We start from the raw sequence: 20,735 nt of genomic DNA, 5'->3' as shown, positions 1-20,735 counted from the left end.
TGAGGACTGCAGTGAAGCGGTGCAGACGTGCATGTGCGAGATCTGAGAGGCAGAGAAGGAGGTACCAGTAATAGAGATGTGAATCGGAACCGGAATCGGTTCTGATTCCGGTTCCGATTCACATCGTGTTTTGTTTTTTTCGTCCGACCCGATCGGGTTTTTTTTTTAATCGGCTGTGCCCGAGCCGATTAAACAAAAAACCCACCCCCACCCTTTAAAACTAATCCCTCAGCTTCCCCCCTCCTGACCCACCCAAGACCTGCCAAAAGTCCCTGGTGGTCCAGCGGGGGTCGAGGAGCGGTCCGGGAGCGATCTCCTGGACTTGGGCCGTCGGCTGCCAGCAATGAAAATGGCGCCGACGGCCCTTTGCCCTTACTATGTCACTGGGGTCGACCAATGGCAGCGGTAGCCCCTGTGACATAGTAAGGGCAAAGGGCCGTTGGCTGCCAGTAATCAAAATGGCGCCGACGGCCCTTTGCTCTTACTATGTCACAGGGGCTACCGCTGCCATTGGTCGACCCCAGTGACATAGTAAGGGCAAAGGGCCGTCGGCGCCATTTTGATTGCTGGCAGCCGACGGCCCAAGTCCAGGAGATCACTCCTGGACCCCCGCTGGACCACCAGGGACTTTTGGCAGGTCTAGGAGGAGGGTGGGGGGTTTTGTTAGATTTTTATTTTTTTTTATATTCGCTCCATAAGACGCAGACATTTCCCCCCCCCACACTTTTGGGGGAAAAAAGTGCGTCTTATGGAGCGAAAAATACGGTAATTTATTCGCCCTATAAGACGACCCCCGGCGTATAAGACGACACCTGACTTTTGAGAAGATTTTCAGGGGTTAAAAACTCGTCTTATACGCCGGAAAATACGGTACATCCACCATAAAATTAGCACTTGTATGCTAATCAAACTTAATGAGAGAACACTTCAAAATGTATTGCCATATCAAAGTTCAAAAGGATTCGAAGTCCTATTGTCCCAAAGTTTCCCCCCATTATCTGATATAACAGGGAGCAGTGATTGGTATCTTAAAATCTATAGCCCTATAAAGATGAAGAATACTTTAGATAAACACGGAACAGCAGTACCATTCACTTTATATACTGTACATGGTCTTTTTTTTGTATGTGTTTGAAGTGGAAATATTAATGTGCAAGCAAAAAATTCAAAATAAGGATTGGGACAATTAAAATTCTCTTTTGTCAGTTCTGCCAATCTGGTCTCCCTAGTCTCTTTTTCTCTTGTGAAAGATAATTGTGCAAACAGTATGGCAACATGTCGTTTTCCTTTACTTATATTTTTCATATTGAGTAACAGTAAAGCACCCCACAAATCCAGTGGTCAGATCTAGATCAGTTAAGAACTATTTATAAACGGGAGTTAACTAAAAACCTTTTTTGCTTTGTATTTGATCTCGGGCATATGGGGTGCCAAGATTGTACCAATTCACATGCTTGGTAAATTAAACCCAAATCATGGTGTAGATCTTATTTTATTTTTTTTTTTTTTAATAAACACGTTAACAGTTAACGTGGGCCTGTGCCACTGCCTGTAGCTAGCCGGGTGCAGCACACATGGTCACTGTTTCCCCCCCCCTCCCTTCCTGGTGCATCTGGCCTCTCCTCCCTGGTGACTATCAAGAGCGCAGTGATGCGGGTATGCAGCCGGGGGAAGGGGAGACGCCCAGCATATTATGTTACTAGGGGGCTTTCAGACCACATCGTGACCTGCCAGCCCTCTTTTTTTTTTTTTTTTTTTTTTTTTTTTCTCGTTAAGCCAGTATTCCTTGAGCATGGGTTTAGCCTTAGAGAGTAAGAAATGTGTGCAGAGAAGAGGGGATTTGAAATTTCTGCTGTGTGTGTTTTTTTTTTTGTTTTGATGGGAGGTTGTCTGTTTATAGGGGCGACAATGTTAAGCTAGTTTTCTCAAATTATTGCGCATAGTTACTGTTCATTGTCACAGCTAGTGGGGGGTGGGGGTATGGAGTACCCCCACCCCCCACTGAGCAGGTGGACAGTTTTTTTTTTTTAAGGGCTGGACATATGTATGTTGGGCCTTCCCGGCATGGTAGGGTCTGGTAAAGGCCCCTTTGCTTGATAACTTGGCGGTGGGTTGGGTACTTATCATGGCTGCCTTGCTTGCTTCACAGCAGGTGACTGGAAATAGGGGCAACCACTTTATGGTGACAGGTATTCAGCTCAAGTACGCTAGGATAGAAATATTGTTTTTGTCTTGAAATCAGTGATAAAACTGGCTGCAGCCTTTACACCCAAACTGGTTGGTGTGGTTTCATTAATTTGCTGCTGGGGTCTGTGGATAGGGGCGGGTGGGGGCAACAGCTGTCAAAGCCTTATTGCCGCTACCAGGACTAGCAATAATTCATAGGATTGCTAACAATGTTCCCTGAAGTCTAATGTGCTAATTTTATCACGTGGTTCTGATACTTTTTTACTGAAGTCTGAATCATTGTGTACTATGGAAAGAATTAGCACACTCATGTGAAATCTTTAAGCTGTAACACCAGGGCCCGTCAAGTGTTGTAATGATGGCAGAAAAGGACCAAATGGTCCATCCAGTCTGCCCAGCAAGCTTCTTATGGTAGTAGCTGCTGCTCTGAGCAGGTTACCCTCATGTTACTTTTAAGGGTAGTAACTGCCACTCTGTGCAATTATCCCCAAGCCTTATGATAACCCTTAATTTTTATTTTATTTTATTTTTTTTTTTACTGCTAGCAACATTTTTACTAGGTGATGAGCCGTCTTGAAAATTCAGACAGGCTTGCCATGCTTTGCTTATGGACTTGGCTGTAGAAGCAGTTCTGTTCTTTACCCCTTATGTCAGACTGCAAAAGTCATCTGAATCCAATTCCCCTTTTCCCAACCCCATGTTCCTTTAGCTACTGCAGAGGCAATAAGCACAAGCCCCATGTTATTGCTCTGACACACCTGCTAGCTGGTTTACTGGTACACTTGTACTGGGATATTGAAGCTCCTCAGTTGTAGGACTGCTTTTGTGTTGACTGGGCTAAGGGAGGAGGAAAGAAAAACCTTGTTAACTGTGAGGGTATAGAAGATGAGCTATCAGTTGGGGAAAAAAGGTGCTGTAACACAATGTTCTTATTCTTTTTTTTCTTTTAGCTCTGCAGATGTATCTGTTACATTACGAAACCGAGGTGAAGATGCATTTAAACCTGAAGTTTATGGTGATTCTATTATTGTACAGCAGCATATCACCATGGAGGGCAGTCGTAGTTACAAACTGAAAAGCAAAACAGGTAACAGTCTTTATTTCATTAAGACATCACTTTAATCATCATTAATTTCAGTAATTTCTACCTGCAATGAGATGAATAAAGAAAATAACCCAGCTTTTTTGTTTTGCTGAGGACTTTAATATTCCCATTTATTATTCGTATCACTTAAAAGTACATGCCATTAGGAAGCTGAAATCTTGTTTTTGTAAGAGCCATGATTCACGTTCCTGTAAACTTACATTTGGATCCCTGCAACACCTTGTATGTCTGATTACCGATTTAAGATAAGGTGCTTGCACTTGATTCAAAATGAAGTGACCTGATTCTTGTCTGGCTGTAGCCCCAGGTATCTCAGTAGAAAGTTCACCAATTGCTCTCCTTTATTTGGCAAGCTAATTTCTCAGCCTATTAGTTAAGGTCCTAAATGACCTTATCCCCAACTGTCCATGAGGTTGTTTGTTGTCATATGTTCTCAAATGTTCATTCCCTGTACGTACCCGGATCAGTCCATACCATGGGTTATGCTTTCCTTCCAGCATAACCCAAAAATGCGTTAGTTGTCCAGTCCGTATTTGCTTTTGCTTGGTTGAATAGTTTTGTTCTATGTGCTTGATATATTACTGGATCTCAGACTTGTTTCCCCCCCCCCACACACACACACACACACACTTGTAATGTCTCCCTCTTTGTTTTTGTATTATGCTATTTTTGATTGTGGCGAAACAGGAATTTTAACTGTTAATATTATTTGTCTATGTAAAACTCCTTTTGGGAACATTTTTCCTGACCATTTTAAACTGGACAGTAGGTGGCAACATAATGCAATGTTCCATTGTGACCAGCAGCTGAAGCTAATGCTGTTACTCTTGGTGTCAGAGCAAGCTGTGGATGTGAGTCCCTTACTGTTTCAGCTGTTAGAACTGGCTGAGAGAGAGTTTGAGAACCTTTTCTGCTAAGAGAGAGAGCTGTGGGTTGACAGGGACAGACAAAGAGTTTGTATTCCTGGGAGAAACATAGTTTCGGAGGAGCTCTGAGCTCTGTAGCTAGCTGCTAATAAACTGCAGTTATGAAGACAGTGATTAGTGTCTGAACTGATTTTTTTCAAGATTCATATAGCTGACTGAGAAAGGTGCAGTGTCTAGCTCTGCAGAGAGATTCAGTTAAACCAGTTACTGCTAATATGAAATTTTTCTTTCCTTGTCTGTTGCACTGCAGTTTTTTTTATTATTCCTTTATATTCACTGTTTTGCATTTTTAATAATAATCATTTTAGTTTATTAGCACTTTTTCTGGCTGGTTAGTATCCAAAGTGAATAAGTTATTGGGCGATCTCGTTGTTTGGATTTGTGGTCTGAGTATTTTTCTGGGAACTGCTTCGTGGAGGACTTCATGCATCACCAATGTTAAGATTTTAGAGGAGGAGCCCAGCTGTCATGGTACAGATGAGCATCGACATAGGAAGATGCAGAAGGGAGATTCTGGCAGCCAAATTCAGGCTTTTAGGTAGAAAGTTGAAATCCAAAACATTTGGGGTAGCATTTTCAGAAATGTTCCCTGTTTCACATACAGGACCTTGGATGCAAGCAGAGTTCTGGAATCTCAATATGTGGATGAGATGATGTTGCAGGGAAGAAGGATTTAGATTTGTTCTGAACTGGGCAATGTTTTGGTAAAGGGCTGCCATCACTTATGTTTAAAAATGAGAGAGAACAGCTTTTAAACTAGATCCTAGGGGGAAAGATAGTTGCTTGGGAGCACATGGTTTGAAGTGAGGTATCTTTAAAGGATAGTAGCAAAACACAGAAGCTAGAATATCTTGTAAAGTATTGGACTTGTCTCCTTTGGCGCTGGTGTCTCATAGTGCATTGCAGGGGGGTCATCAAGAACTTTCTTAGTCAAAATTGAAGTACATTGCAAATAGACACAGACTGCTACCTGTCCTTGGAGCCAGTTAAGTTGAATAATTTAAAGTTTGTTTTCTTGCTGACTTTTAGTATTGTGCATTTCTGTGTTGCATTCTTTGAAATATCTCTCTATTTTTCCCCAATAGTGATATTGCTAGTCTGTGTTAAATTGCTGTGTTTGTTAATTTAAAGGCTGGTATCTACAAGAGTTCATGGAAAGTGGAAGGAAAGGCTCTGCCATACAGAAAACTTTGTCTAGCTCAAAACATGGTATAAAGCAAGTGGTTTTGGTTACTTTGATAGCTGGGGCCAAGTATGGAGCAGTAAAAATAGACTATCCTTACAGTTTAAACATTTTGTCCTGGACCAAAAAAAGGATGCTAAGGGAGAAATTCAAAACATAAATTATTAGGCATTTAAACTAGAAAGCAGGGGTGGCAAGAGGTGGCCAGTGAAATTGCCATGTCACCCCCAAGCAATACAGGAATTGGAAGAAGAAAACAAATCAATCAGCACAAAATAGCAAAAAAAAACAAAAAAAAAACTAGGAAGAGCAGCAATCCTAGGGAGAAGAATTGGAAAACTATAACACAAATGCTTGTAGCCTGGGCAATAAAATCCCAGACTGCAGGCCTTAATGGTGAAAGCTGACTTGGACAAAGTTGCTGTTACAGAGACCTGGTTCACTGAGTCCCATGATTGGGATATGGCCATCTCTGGCTATAAGTTGATTAGGAAGGGCAGAGAGAACAGAAAAGGGGGGAGGAGTAGCTCTTTTATGATAAAAACAAAGTCTAGTCAACAGAATTACAAGGGACATGGAGTAAAGAAAGAAGCATTATGGACAAGCCCGAAAAAAAGATTATGGTGCTTCCATTTTTACTGGTGTGGTCTACAGGCCTCTGACTCAAACGGAAGAACTAGACAGAGATCTGGTTGAAGACATTCAAAAGGTGGAAAAGGAGACTTTAATCTGCCGGATGTAGACTTTTTGTGGAATCTGCCAGAAGTTGAGAGATAGTGGATGCCCTGCAAGGGGCTCTGTTCAAACAAATGGTAATGGAACCCATGAGGGAGGGAGTTATACTCGGTCTAGTGCTCACTAACGGGGTAATGTCCCTAATGTCCACCTGAGCACCAGTGATCGTCAAACGGTATGTTCATATGAAGACCTGAGTTTTGAATTTCAAAAATACGGACTTTGTCAAAATGGGAACTTTCCTGGAGGTAGAACTAGAAAACTGAGAGAAAATGAGAAGTGGAGCAACAGTGGGCCAAACTAAATGGAGCAATTAGGCAACAAATCTAAGTGTTAGAAAAGTAAAACAAAAGTAAGAGGAATAAGAAACCGATTTTGGTTCTCAAAGGAGTTGGCTGAAAAAATAAAGGCAAAAAGAACAGCATTCAAGAAGTATAAAGGATCCCATAAAGAGGAACACAGGGAAGAATATCTGGTGAAGTTGAGATAGACTAAGAAAGAAATCAAGAAAGCAAAAGCTCAGGCAGAAGAAAGTATTGCCAAAGGTAAAGCAAGGTTGCAAAACATTTTTCAGCTATCTCCGTGAAAGGAGAAAGGCCCGAAGTGGTATAGTGAAATTGAAAGATGACAAAGTACCTCTTGAGAGACTCATTAGGAAATTAAATAGTCATAGGAAATGAGGAATATTCTGTTATGGACTGGCAAATGGCTAAAGGATAGGAAACAGAGTAGGACCGAATTTATTTCTTTCAGCAGAGAAAGGTAAATAGTGGAGTGTTCTGGGATCCATATTGTGACTGGTCCTTTTTTATATATTTATAAATGATCTGGAAAAGAGTGAAGTGAGGTGTTACATTTTGCAGGTGATACAGTTATTCAGTGTTAGATGATGAGCTGATTGTGAAGAATTGCAAGAGGAGAGAATTGTGAGAGTCTGCGGTTGGGCATCTAAATGGTAGATACAATTTAATGTGGGCAAGTGCAGAGTGATGCATATAGGAAAGAATAATCCAGACTCTAGGTACTCTGGGTTTCATCGTAGGCATCACCATCCAGGAAAAAGATCTTGGAATCCTTCTAGAAAATACTTTGAAATTCTTGGCCCAGTGCATGGCAGCAGTCAAAACAATTAAGTAGAATGTTGGGTATTATTAAAAAATGAAAGGAAAATAAAAATAAAGAATATCAATCTATGGTGCATCTGTATCTTGAGTATTGTGTACATCTGTTGTTGCCCCATCTCAAACGGGTATGTTGGAACTAGAGAAAGTACAGAAAAGGTCAACCAACATGATAAAGGGGATAGGCTAAACAGGTTAGGGCTTTTCAATCTAGGGAAAAGAAGACTGAGAGGAGATACGTCAGAGATCTATAAAATCTTCAGTGGAGTGAAATGGGTAAACGGTGGTTATTTACTCCCTTTAAATAGTACTAGGAGTTGGGGACATTCCATGAAAATAATAGGTAGCAATTTACTTGTGCAATTTGATGCGAGAAGAGGTAATGAAAGCAGTTGGTATTGCTAAGTTTAAAATGGGTTTAGACAGGTTCTTGGATGGAAAATCCATAAACCATTATTGGCGACTACTTTTCCCTATATGTACCCAGATCAGTCCAGACTCCTGGGTTTTGCCTCTCTGCCAGCAGATGGAGACAAAGTTTCACTGACACTACATAATCCAGTGTGCCACCTGCAGTACGTCAGTATTTCTCTGTCTCCAGCAGAATGTAGACTGTGAAAAACCTGCAGTTCTGGAGTCAGGAGACTGTTTTAGATTTATGAGCCATCCTCCCAGAGAGTTTTTAGGTCCTTGTGGGTCCTTCTCTGTATGGTCGAGGTGGAAGAGCTGGGGGTTGGTGACCCTTTTGTACACTCATTTCTTTCTTCTGTGGGGTGTAAATCTGGTGGACCAGATCCCTCCCCTTCATGAGGCTGCTGAGGCAACTACAGACTCAGGGTGGCTGTTTTCTTTTAGTTGGTCTCTTTTTTTTTTTTTTTTGGCTGATTTTCCTTTTTTTGGCTAGTAGCTCTGTGTTCCATTCTCGGGAGTAGATATTGTAAGCTTGGTAAAGTTTTGAAGAAAGAGGAGCTCTGGCTTTTTTCTGATCTCTCATGGCGGCCTGCACTCCTGGAACCTGAACATCTGCATCAAAGGAAAGTATTGGTTTCTATGTAGCTTTATTTATTCTCGGAGAGAAAAAAAACCCAAAAAACAAACAAAGAAGGAAATACATAGAGGAATCTGTGCAGCAGCGAGTTTCTTGGGGGGGGGAGCTACCACAACAGCTTGGGGAGCTCAGGGATGGGGTTTTTCAGCAGGCTCTCTGCCTGCAGAGGAGACCAGGTATTGGCTCTGTGGCGCTGAGGTACTTTCCCCTGCTTGCCATTGAGGTGCTGGTGGTGCTTAGGGTGCAGGGAGTAACAGTGTGTGCATGTAGCAGAAGCACTCAAGGGTCTGTGTCAAACATGACTGCACCAGGAGAACAAGCCTCACAGATAACAGGGTCTATCGCTGAGACTTTCCCCGTCAGCGTGGAAATGGTGGCCTTTTTAGATTCCCTAGCGGCATCGGCGGGAGAGGCAGGGGAATCCACTCCTCAACTATCGTCAGCAGTTCCCTGTCCCGCAGAGGTGCAGAGAGGCACTTGCACTGAGAAGGAGAAGAGGTCTTCTGCCGGTTTTAATTTTCTTATACACAAAGCATGTTTAGCGAGGTGCTGGCTCTTGGATCCAGTCTCCATGGATTTTCAGCCAGTTGAGAGGCCTGAGCTGTTGAGAAGCTCTTCAGGCCGATTTTTTTTCGGTGCCAGATGTTAAACGGATCCGGGCCTAAACACGCTGAAGGTACAGGCAGGCTTTACTTAGCCATGTGGTAGGCAACTACATCGGTTATTTTTCATGCGTAAGCATGTACACCCATTCTCACCGCATGGTAGTTGCATGTGCTGGGACCTGTGTGGGTAAGGCCACAGCCTAGATTTGACCTAGATTTGAATGCATATTTGCGCGGGTACTTGGGCGCGTACGACCATGGCCTACACGAGCGTGTATTTATGCATGTTCTTGTGCGCTTAGGACCACGACCTAGTCTTGAATACATTTGCATGTGTCCTGGAGGGGGGTGCATGTGCGCACAGGAGGCCATCTAGAGCCGAATTTCAGGAGAGCTAGGCGCCAGATGCGAACAAATCCAAGCGCCTTGTTATCTGTGATGCTTGCTGTCTGATAGCAGTTCAGTCCTCACTCTCTCTCCGCTTGTGTCAGTGCTGTTTAGATGCTCAAAGCAATTTGACTACTACAGCTTTTGCCCCTGTTGGGACATCCCCTTGGCCTATGGTGTCTCTGGAGTGGGAGGTGAGGCAATGGTCAGTTCTCCTCCCTTGTTCCAGATGGCAGAAGCTTCCCCAAGAGAGAATAGCCACTGCCATTAGCAATGGTAACATGGGAATAGGCTTAGTTTTTGGGTACTTGCCAGGTTCTTATGGCCTGGATTGGCCACTGTTGGAAATAGGATGCTGGGCTTGATGGACCCTTGGTCTGACCCAGTATGGCATTTTCTTATGTTCTGCAGGGGGCTCTTCTCCCACTGGAATCCATTATTGGAAGAGTTTCATCTTCCTCATCCGATAGAGGGGGAAGCCAGGGACAGCCTTTCCTGGTGCTTGTTTACACCAATCACGAGCGTGGTATGGAATTGGAATTTCTGAATTGGATGATGATCACCGATCAAGCCTCTCTGGATGGAAGGCAGTGTGACAAGATCATTCAGTGCAAGGCCGGTGGCTGAAACAGGAGGCCTCCTGTTTCATTCAGTCTGTTAGAGATGAGAGCAGCGTATTTTGCATTGCCTGCTGTCTGACAAGATTACGCAGCCTTTCAGTATGGATTCTATCAGACAATGCAACAATGGTGGACTACATCAACCATCAAGGTGGAACTGAGAATCAAGCAGCAGCTCAAGAGGCCCGGGAGTTGATTCTCTGGGAAGAACAACACTTGGAGCGACTGGCAGTGTCTCTCATCGCTGGCATGAACTAAGTTCCGGCGGATTTTTTCAGTCAGAGAAAGTTAGACCCCTGGGGAATGGGAGCTGTTGGAAGCAGAAATGTTTCATTCACAGAAGATGGGGATATCCTGACCAAAGAGAACACCAAGGTGTCAGTTTTACAGCCGCTGAACAGAACACGGTACAAAGGAATCGAAGCTCTTGTGCTGCCAAGCACTTGAGGGATTCTTCTTTGTCTTCCCTCCCGTGTCTCTGGTGGACAAGGGATTTCAGCGAATAGAGAAACATCCAGGCAACATGATCCTGGTAGCTCCAAAGTGGCCACATTGATCATGCTTCCCATATCTGATCAACATGGCCATAGATGGGCCTCTGAGATTTGGACATCGGTCAACTGTTTTCCACCAGGGCCTAATATTTTGGGGTCAGGTGGTTCATTTCTGAGAGGAGACAACCGAGATGGAAAGAATATTCCAAAGCGGTTATTTCCACCTTCTACATCCTTGATGTATGTGTGGATTTGGAGGATGATTGAGTCCTGGTCTGCTGCTGACTGCATGCAGCCTCAGTCTGTTCAGGCTACGGTGTTACATATTTTGGCTTTTCTGCAGAAAGGTTTAGTCAAGGAACTGGCCTTTAACTCTGAGTGTCCAGGTAGCGACATTGAGTTGTCTCTGGGGTAAGGTGCAAGGGTATCTTCTGTCCACACATCCGGATGTACTGTGGTTCCTTCAGGGAGCTAAGAACTTGTGTCCTAAGGTGTGTAACTTTGGTCCATCTTGGAATCTGAATCTAGTCCTTAGAGGATTGTTTGAGGCTCTGTTTGAACCACTAAAGAGAACTACGGTTAAAGACTTAACTCTTAAAGTGGTTTTCTTGGTTGCTATTTGCTCAGCCAAGAGAATTTTGGAGCTCCAGACACTATCTTGTTGAGATCCCTTCCTACAGATGTCTGATATGGGGGTGTCTTTATGCATGGTGCCGCCTTTTCTGCTTGAGGTACTCTCTGTGTTCCATCTTAGTTAGACAGTAGAGCTTCCAGCTTTTATGGATTTGGATTTCTCTATGCCTCATGCGGGGGAGCTTTGCCTCTTAGATTGGAGGCATGCATTATTGAGGTATCTAAAGGTCACTTATGATTTCCATAGATCACATTTCCTCTTTGTAGATAGTATCACTTCTTGTACTGTGGAGTGGTCCAGAGATGGCAAGTAAGTCATCTATGGCTACAGTTGTGCAGTGACTGAAGGAAGCGATCAAGTCAACTTACATTTCTAAAGGGGGCCTGCTGCCGGGGGGTTTAGGGGTATACTTGACGTGTTCTCAGGTGACTTCCTGCACTGAGTAACATCAGATGCCTCCGCATGAAATTTTCTGGGTGGCTACTGGGAAGTCGTTGCCCACTTTTTTGCTAGGCATATCACTTGGCTTCTGTGTGCTTTAGTGAGTGTTCTACGAGTGGAAGTCTCCACGTTCCACCCAAGTTAAGGGTAGCTTAGGTACATCCAGGCGTTTGGACTGATCTGGGTGCGTACAAGGAAAGGAAAATTGGTTCTTACCTGCTAATTTTCGTTCCTGTAGTACCACAGATCAGTGTAGAGACCTGCCCATTTTCGGGGGGGGAGGGGGGGCACGGAGTGACTGCCACTCGTACTGTTGCTTTGTATATAGTGCTGAGTTGTTGTGGGTTTTCAATGGTGATCGCTTATGTTAAATTTGGGAAACGAGTTTTCCCTTGTCTTTTTAGGCAACTTCACCTTCTTCCAGCTTGTTGGAGGGGAGCGAGTTTGCTTAGAAGCTTACTTAGAAATTTATGGTTGTTGCTGTCATCTTGGCTTGGGTACAGGTCAATACTGAGGGACTGCAGGTAGCACACTGGGTTATGTACAGTGTCAGTGAAACTTTCTCTGTTTCCATCTGCTAACAGGGAGGCAAAGCCCAGAAGTCTGCACTGATCTGTGGTACTACAGGAATGAAAATTAGCAGGTAAGAACCAATTTTCCTAACCCTAATTATGAGCAAGAAGGCTTCTTTGAGATCCTTTTGGAGGCTCATGATCTGGATTTTGGCCTTTGTCTGAGACAGGATGCTGAGCTTGATGGAAGCTTGGTATGACTCAGTATGTCATTTCTTATATTCTTAACTGAGGTTGCAGGTTTAAATCCGTAGAAACCCTTAGGGAGTAGCTTTTGTGCAGAGTACTCCCAGAATTGGTGGAAACTCCTGGCAACCTCCTACCCATCAATTGAAAGAGGCACAAGTGCAAGCAAGGCTTGTGCAGTGTTTCCTGGGATTCTCAGTTGGCCAAGGGTTTAACACCAGGGTTGTGTGTTTTAGGGGTAGCACGAGGGTATTACTTGACAGTGATTTATCCGTTTTCATATAATAATATCTCTGTTTTATATCTTTGCCTGGTCTATAAGTTATTGTCTTCTCATTTTGTTGTACAGAGCTGCTTTTTTTTTTTTTTTTTTTTTTTTTCATTGCTGGCTCCTTTTCAGGTTGTTTTTTTTATATATACCTTGCTTTGAATGCTTTGTAGACAAGGTGAATATAAAATGCTGCAAATAATTTTGCTTTGCTGAGGTGTTGCTTCTTTTTCCATCTGTCCTCTCTACATTGATCTGCATTTTGAGCAAAAAACTTAATCTGAGAAAATATGAAGGAAAGGGTATGGTGAACTGAGAATCATTGTACTTGTTGATTTATTTTGCGCTGAAACCTTTTTGTTTCCCTAAAAAGACCTCTTTTTTTTTTTTTCCATGTGTAATTCTTGAACTGACATGCAGATGGCAGCTTAACTCCTGCTTTGCTTTGCAGTTCTGGTAGCTAGGAGTGAATATGCTTACGTGCTATGTATCCCAAAGTGATACATACTTCCCCAGTTTCCACGGTATAATATGGCAACATTGTCTTGCTAGTGCCTTGGATTCCCATTGGTTGTACTGTAAAAGCCCAGAATGACCCAGCCCAAACTTTTCTTAGAGTTTTCCAGTCTTTTGCTGGGAATTCACAGGAAATATATCTGTGCCAAGGCCCTGCCTCAGCTCTACACATCCTTGTAAGAACAGCTTCTCCTGAATTTCCCCAAGTACTGGGGCCGATGTTATAAAACCATCACTAAAATCGGTGTTAAGTTTTAGTGTGGGTTTTACTTAACATGTATGTAAAAAATGGGTCCACACAAAATTCAGTAAGCTAATTGAATGAAAATTGAGTAGGAGCAAAAAAAAAGTACTTAATTGAAAGAAATGCACCAAAATGTGAGTTAACCTGAAAAATCTACAGTAATGAGGAAAAATGCTTTAAAAAGGGCTTTAAAATAAGAGTAAGGAGGTAGATGCTTGAACTTGTAAGAAATGTGATCAAAATGACCAAGATAGAGACTGAGCATCCCGACTTGAACACAGTCTCACATCCAAGGCCATTTGGGCCTGGCATGCTAAGGGAAATCAAAGGGTAAGCTTTATAGGGGGACATCTACAGACGAATAGTTTGCACTTTGGTGCTATGCATCCCTAATGGTGGTGGTTGTCCATTCCAGAGAACTTACCCTTTGATTTCACTTTGCATGCTTTGCTCAAATGGCTTTGCATGTAAGATTGTGCCCGAGCTGGGATGCCTAGTACCATTGCATGCAAGGCTGTTTTGGACTGCCTTCTTCCAACTTTAAGCACTTACCTCCTTACTCCTATTTTGTTAACTCCTTGGCCTGATGTGGAGTGAAAGTTAACTCACATTGATGAGTGGCCATGATATTCTATTGCTGTGCCCGTGGTAGTGTGTAGCTGTTTCTACCATACTGGGTACAGCAATAGTACTTTGGACACTAGAAATATGAGTTTACTTCATCTCAGACCAAAGAATGAGGTACAATTCCAGTGTAAGGTTTTTGTGGCTTGCACCTATACCTGAACAAAATATAAGCATTCATGGGAAAGCACCATCAGTTGAATAGTATGCACTTTGTTGTTGTGTATCCTGACTTTGACACATTGTTCATCTATAGGAGCCTGCCCCAGAGAGCTTACAGATAGTTCAGCTGTAGGTTCCAGCCCCAGAGAACTTGCGTTGGAAATTTAAGACTTTGTTAGGTCTGAGGTGACCTACTAGACTGGACACAATAGACTCCATTGGCCACCAGAAATGTGATTTTACTCTACCTCAGACCCAGGACTTAAATTTCCAATGTAAGCTCTTTAAGGCAGGCAACAATCACAGGTTTTCATGAACAGCTGGAAAGTATGCACACCATGCCACCCAGACAGCCTATGCCTTGCTCATCTGTTTGTAAGTGATTTCCCATGAAAGCATATTGTTTTATTTAACTTACCATTCATTATCAAAATGGCCTCGAATGAGAGGATTGAGAGTGAGTGTCTACAAGTTGGGATGCACAGTGTTAGTCTCGCATGCAATGCCATTTTGGCAAAGCAGAGCAAGAAAAATCATAGCATAGGCTGTTTGGGGTGGGCACCTTCAACTGAATGGTATGCACTTTCAGTGCTGTGCGTCCAGCTTTGGCATCCTGTTGAGCTGCAGATGTCACTCCCCCGAGAGTTTATGCTTTTAGCTAGCATAGATGCCCCACCCAAGAGAGCATATACTGGAAATTAAACTGCTGGGTTGAGGTGGAATAATGAACTTTTTAGTTTGTTAGTTCTCATCCTGTGACCGATTTGTCAATCCTAGCATTTTTTTTTAATGTTTGGTCTGTAGGTTCATTTCTAGCAACTGTGTGACCATTGAATTGTGTGGGGTCTGTTTCTTAATCCACTCAGGGATAGCTTGCAGATGGAGTGTTTGTTCATAGGTAATCAGGAACTCAGTTGGTGAGTGGGAGGCTGCTGCATAGTGGTATGTGGAATGCACGCAGGTGGGCCTGAGCAGTGCTTGGCAGGACCCTCTGAGGGTCCACAGAGTTAACCCTGAGTGGGTGTTAGGAGAAGCTCTGAGGTGATACATGACAGGGGGGTTCTGGAATTTCTGTATATATTACATTGTTTTCCTTTATTTTATTTTAATTTGAATGTTTGTACTTCTAGGACACTTGATTTCTACAAAGAAAGAAGAACTTGTTGCAGTACTTGATCATTTCAACATACAGGTAGCTAATCGGATATCATTGTTAAATGAATGTGCTCCAGTCCTTTATGTGATGTTCTAAATGTAACTTGTATTTTATTCTGTTCATTTGTAACACTTTTTTTTGCTTTTTTTGAGATACTGTCTCACAATATAGTGTTGGTGTGCACAACAGATGATCTTTAGGCTTGTGCACCTGTATTGAGTGCTTTTTTTGTTTTTGTCATTTTTGTCTTTGTTCTGTATGCCCTCAGTAATCTCAACCACCCCGTCTCCTGCCTGAGTAGAACAGGTGTCCTGTGCTCGCTGGATGAGATATCTAAACACTGTTTTTTAAATTCTGCAGCACAAAGCACTACAACCTGCGCCCCGAGACCAGTTTATTTGATGTATTTTATTTGAAATTTTTCACACGTTGAGTGTCCAAACATAAAATGTTAACAAATGGTGATGACACAATTTACCAACCAATCTAACATGTATCTGTCTCTGCTTGCTTTATTGCCAGGAGTTAAGTCATGAGAGACACTCCTTTTATATGTAACTATGTCATAGTTGTCAAGAGACTGTATTTCACAGATACCCATATTTGTTTTCAAACAAAGCGTCATTCCCTAGTTCTGATATTGTTTTACATATTTTTAAATATTCCTTAGCATTCTGACCAGACCAGACTAGCGGGTTGTTCTCTGCCAGCAGATGGAGACAGAATTTTCTAAGCAGGCTCTACTCTCTCTATATAGGCTGGAGCAGCAAGATGCTTAGCCAATGTTTTTGCATCTCCAGCAGATGGGATGGACTTTTAATGTGGCAAGAAAAGAGAGGCCCAGTGTACGCAGGATCCACTTGATGTTCCGCTTTCCCGGAAAGTAGTTATTAGTTGAGACCTTGGGGACTTCCAGGGGATAGCATCTTGGTTTGTTTTTCTGCCCCTGGAGAAAACAACCCAGAAAGAGGTTAAGTTCTTGTGTAGACCCAGAAAGCCCAGCAGGGCTAAGGGATTTAGCTCCTGTGGAAGTAATTGCTGAGGGTTGGAGGAGCCAATATTGAAGGTCTCTGGCAGGTATTTGTGGACAACCACCACCTCCACTGAACATTATCTGCTAAGAAGCGGCTGAAGTACACTACGTACTGTTCCCGAAGGATAGCTGCAGCAAACTCCTTGTGTAGTTTGTGCCATGGAAAGGGAGCAGTATTCGCTTGCAGTGAAAGCCAGGCAGCAGTGGACCCAGGGAGGAAGTGGTAGGCTGTGTGTGTCTTATCGTCAGCTCTGAGGGAAAGAAGCAGATGAAGGACACTGAGGCAGTTTTTATGTTGCAAGAAAGTCATCCATGTTGATTCTGCAGGCACCCGATTTGGAACAAGAGGGCTGTGGGGTGAAGCTCTTTGCTGCTACAGGTTTGAGATGCGGTTCTTTGTCACTGTGGTGGCCCTGGACTTGGGCTTCTAATTAGCAGCTAGGAAGCTCTGGATTTGCTGAAGGGCCTTTTGCTCTGCATTTTATTGTGTTTATGCATTAAGCTTTTTCTTCTCTGCAACAGCCTGGGGCATAGTTTGGATTTACATGCCTACATTTCTGTTCTAGAAAACATGTATGTAAATCCACATGCACAAGTTACACCAAGCCAGAAGCAGGTGGAACTTTGGTGGTGGGGGAGAGGGGGAGTTTGTATATTTTCCAAAATGTTTCAAAGCCCAAAGTATGTGCATACGTTTTTGTCTTTAAAATGTATGTAAAGTCTATGGGCAAAAAGTACTCGCAGGCTTCCTCATGTTTGAAAATTATCCTGCCTGAGGGCATTTTTCAAAGTCATTTCTGCAGGTAAAGAGCAATTTTCAAAAAGCCTGTTTCCACAGGTAAAATGCTGCATCTATTGGGTAAAAGTGTGGAGGTTGTCCCACAATGTACATATTTTTACCTGCATAATGCAGAGGTGTTCCCAGGGGCAGGATTAGGTAAGGGAAGGAAATACTTGTAGTTTAGCTCGGAAAAAGTACCTGCAGAAAAATCAGACACATCTCTTTATCCCATGGCAATAATCAAAGCAAAGCTATATCCATAATGTTGTGCTTTATTGGTGCAAACCCTGCAGGGTTAAAAACTACCTGCTGATTTTACACTATTGTAGGGAAATTATTCATCTAATGTGCATGTTTTTGTGGTTTGTTTTTTTTGGTCCAGTTCATTTGGTGACCTGAAAAAAATTATTAGAATAGGAAAAAAGAAAACTAACTCCGGTGATGGTTGGCTAGATGGCGCCCGGGGGTAGAAGCATTTGGTGAAGTCTTCGTGCTTCCTGCTGCTTTTAGTTTTTCCCCTTCTTGTACCTGTGTTTTGTTGGGGAGCAGAGGGAAGAGGAAGGTCAGGCCGAGGCATCCTTCTCAGTCCCTGATAGCAAGACAGTCTGTTGTGGTGATGTTCATCTAACCTTTTTTGAAGATTACTGTAAACCGTTCTGATGGCGAAACCGAATGAAGGTATATAAAACACGTTAAAAAAAAAAAAAAATCAGTTAGCCCAATGGATTTCTTTGTCGAACCCAGAGGAGTGTAATCTGGGGAGTTTAGGAGAGGGAAATATTGCCTTAATCTCCCCTAGACAATAGCATTTCTCTGAGCTCAGTTTTGAGAGTCCCTGATGTTCGGCTCAGTGAGGCTTCCAGCCAGCCACAGAGAGATTCCATCATTTGGCCAGGCTGGATTATGGAGGGGGCCATGAACGCGAGCTGGAACCTGGCAGAAGTTCATGAAAGGAACTCTACAGGCTGGAGTTGCTGCCATTGGAGATGTCTTTGGAAAGTTGCAAACTAAAAAATAGCTGGTGTATAATGGTACATTTTTTATTTTTGACTGCTTAAATGTAAAAACAGAGTAAAAGACCTCAGTGCTGGTATTTCTCTGAACTTAATCAGACAAAATTTAGACCAGTTGATACAATCATCTGTCATAAAAACCTCCTTGTTTATTTTTATTGAAAAACACTTATTTTTTGTGTTTTTTGTTTTTTAATTTTTATAAGATACTTGAAAACACATTCTGAATGGCTGTCATGGTTGTAGAACTAACTATATGTGCTCTGTTATCAATTGAATTTTCTGATTCAGACGCAACAATTAACTCTGTTCAATGAATTAATAATTCAAAACAGCTGGTATCGTATGTGTTTCTTTAAACTTGCAGTCTACATAAGACCATTTGCCGGGTAAATAAATCTAAATGGCACTACAATGAGTTGCCAATATAACAATTTTGAATGTAATTGTGACAGCTTTATCGGCACAAAAACTTGTTTAAATGGTGTCCAAAGTATTTATCTTAAGAAGTAATTTCCTTCTTTTAAAAATAGGCACCGAAGGTTGCCTGTGGACGCCAAGACACTGGAAACGCTGACGTTGGCAACGTTTCACAAAATATGCTGCGTCAGGCCTTAAAGCCCGATGATTAGAAGGACATGGCGTGACAGCAATTTTTCTTTCTAGACACGACACTGCCCTGACGCAGCATATTTTGTGAAACGTTGCCAACATCGGCATTTCCAGTGTCTTGGCGTCCACAGGCAACCTTCGGTGCCTATTTTTAAAAGAAGGAAATTACTTCTTAAGATAAATACTTTGGACACCATTTAAACAAGTTTTTGTGCCGATAAAGCTGTCACAATTACATTCAAAATTGTTATATTGGCAACTCATTGTAGTGCCATTTAGATTTATTTACCCGGCAAATGGTCTTATGTAGACTGCAAGTTTAAAGAAACACATACGATACCAGCTGTTTTGAATTGTTAATTGTTGGCTCTGAATCAGAAAATTCAATTGATAACAGAGCACATATAGCTAGTTCTACAACCATGACAGCCATTCAGAATGTGTTTTCAAGTATCTTATAAAAATTTAAAAAAAAAACCAAAAAAGTGTTTTTCAATAAAAATGACAAAGGAGGTTTTTATGACCGATGATTGTATCAACTGGTCTAAACTTTGTCTGATTAAGTTCAGAGAAATACCATCACTGAGGTCTTTTCCTCTGTTTTTACATTTAAGCAGTCAAAAATAAAAAATGTACCATTATACACCAGCTATTTTTTAGTTTGTTTGGAAAGTTGCAGACATCTGTAAGTGTTCCCCAGGGAATAAGAGATGAGTGGACATTCTTCCTGCCAGATAGGCCCTCTGAATTTACTCTAGAGGAGATCTGGATGATCATTGTGAGACTAGGCCAGTCTATTGCTGTTCAGATTTCCCCTCTGCTGGACAAGGTCCAGGCTTTGTACAATGCTGTGTAGCAGCTGCAAGAGAGAGAGAGGAGAGATTGTTCCACCAATTTCATTCTAACAATAGACTGGGTGTGTTAAAAATGGAAGCTTTGGAGAATCGGATCAGAGGGTGTAATTTGTGCTTTATTTCTTTTCCTAAGATACCATTTTGTTTCTGCTATGGAAATGTTCAAAAGATAATTAACTGAGATACTTGAAGTCCCCCCGCCCAAACATTGCTTCCCATCTCACATATATATTACTTGCTATTTTAAGAAGAAATATTTTGAAGAACCTTTTCTGATGATATCTCCAATTTTAGATACTAGTATTGTTTAAAAAATTTTTTGGAATTCTCTAAGATTGTTGTGCCTGCAACCTTGATTATTACATTGGCTTTAGACCCTAATAGAGATTATTTACTAAAAATGTCTTTTTAACATAAAGATGAGACTTTTTAAAAATAAAGATTAGAGCATTTCCTGATTATTGCAAGAGCACACAAAAGAAACTTAGCCAATTTGTATTGTTACAGCTGTGGGTTCTTCAGTTGGGATCTTTCTTTTAAAATTCCCATGTGAAAGATTTGTTATCAGAATGTTTCATATATATGTTTTGAACCGTCTCAATTAACATTTTTAATAAAAAAAAATAAATAAATAAAATAAAATTCAATATCATAAGTTTAAAGTACAAAAAAAAAATTCTTCCATACAAGCCAAAAAAACTCAGGCCTTTCATGGCCCTGGATGCACCCTTCCACAATGGAACTCTTCATGACTGGCCTCCCTGGATCCCGCTGACTCCACGCCACGCTCACCACGAATGAAACCCAGCATTGGATTGGAAGGAAATGGATAAGCGAGAGCCACTTGGATGTATTCAGAGAGCCACCTTTGGCTTGGGAGCCTCAGGTCACAGATCTCTGGGCTAGTGTCTTCCTTTCTATTCCAACATTTAGGAAGACGGGCGGCAGTAATGAGTCCTCTCTAAATCCTTTGGTTATCTGTTGGATTCTGTTGAGATGCTTGAAAATTACAAATCTGTTTCGTAGAGCAATTAGGTTGCTTGTGGTCTTCAGTGGCCCCAGAAAGAGGGACCTCCAAAGCCACAATTGCTTGGTGGATTAAGGAGGCGATAGCTTCAGCATATATCTGCAATGGACTGGTTGTCCAGAAGGGCCGCATGCCCATTCCATGCATGGTTGAAGCAGTATCCCCGGGTTATTTGTAGAGTAACAGTATGGTCTTATTTGC

At 42.2% G+C, this 20,735-nt stretch overlaps 1 protein-coding gene across 1 annotated transcript in view; it reads left to right on the top strand.

Annotated features, from left to right (window-relative positions):
- SMC6 (structural maintenance of chromosomes 6) overlaps positions 1-20,735 on the top strand; it is a 317,112-nt gene that overhangs the window by 40,495 nt on the left and 255,882 nt on the right. Inside the window, 2 exon segments of the mRNA XM_029595951.1 lie at positions 3,138-3,274; positions 15,189-15,250. Of these exon segments, the coding sequence (XP_029451811.1) occupies positions 3,138-3,274; positions 15,189-15,250 (199 nt within the window).

This window comes from Rhinatrema bivittatum, chromosome 3 (assembly GCF_901001135.1).
Source record: "Rhinatrema bivittatum chromosome 3, aRhiBiv1.1, whole genome shotgun sequence".
Classification (NCBI taxonomy): Eukaryota; Metazoa; Chordata; class Amphibia; order Gymnophiona; family Rhinatrematidae; genus Rhinatrema; species Rhinatrema bivittatum.
The sequence above is the reverse complement of the archived record's forward strand: the minus strand, read 5'-3'. Positions and strand labels throughout refer to the sequence as shown.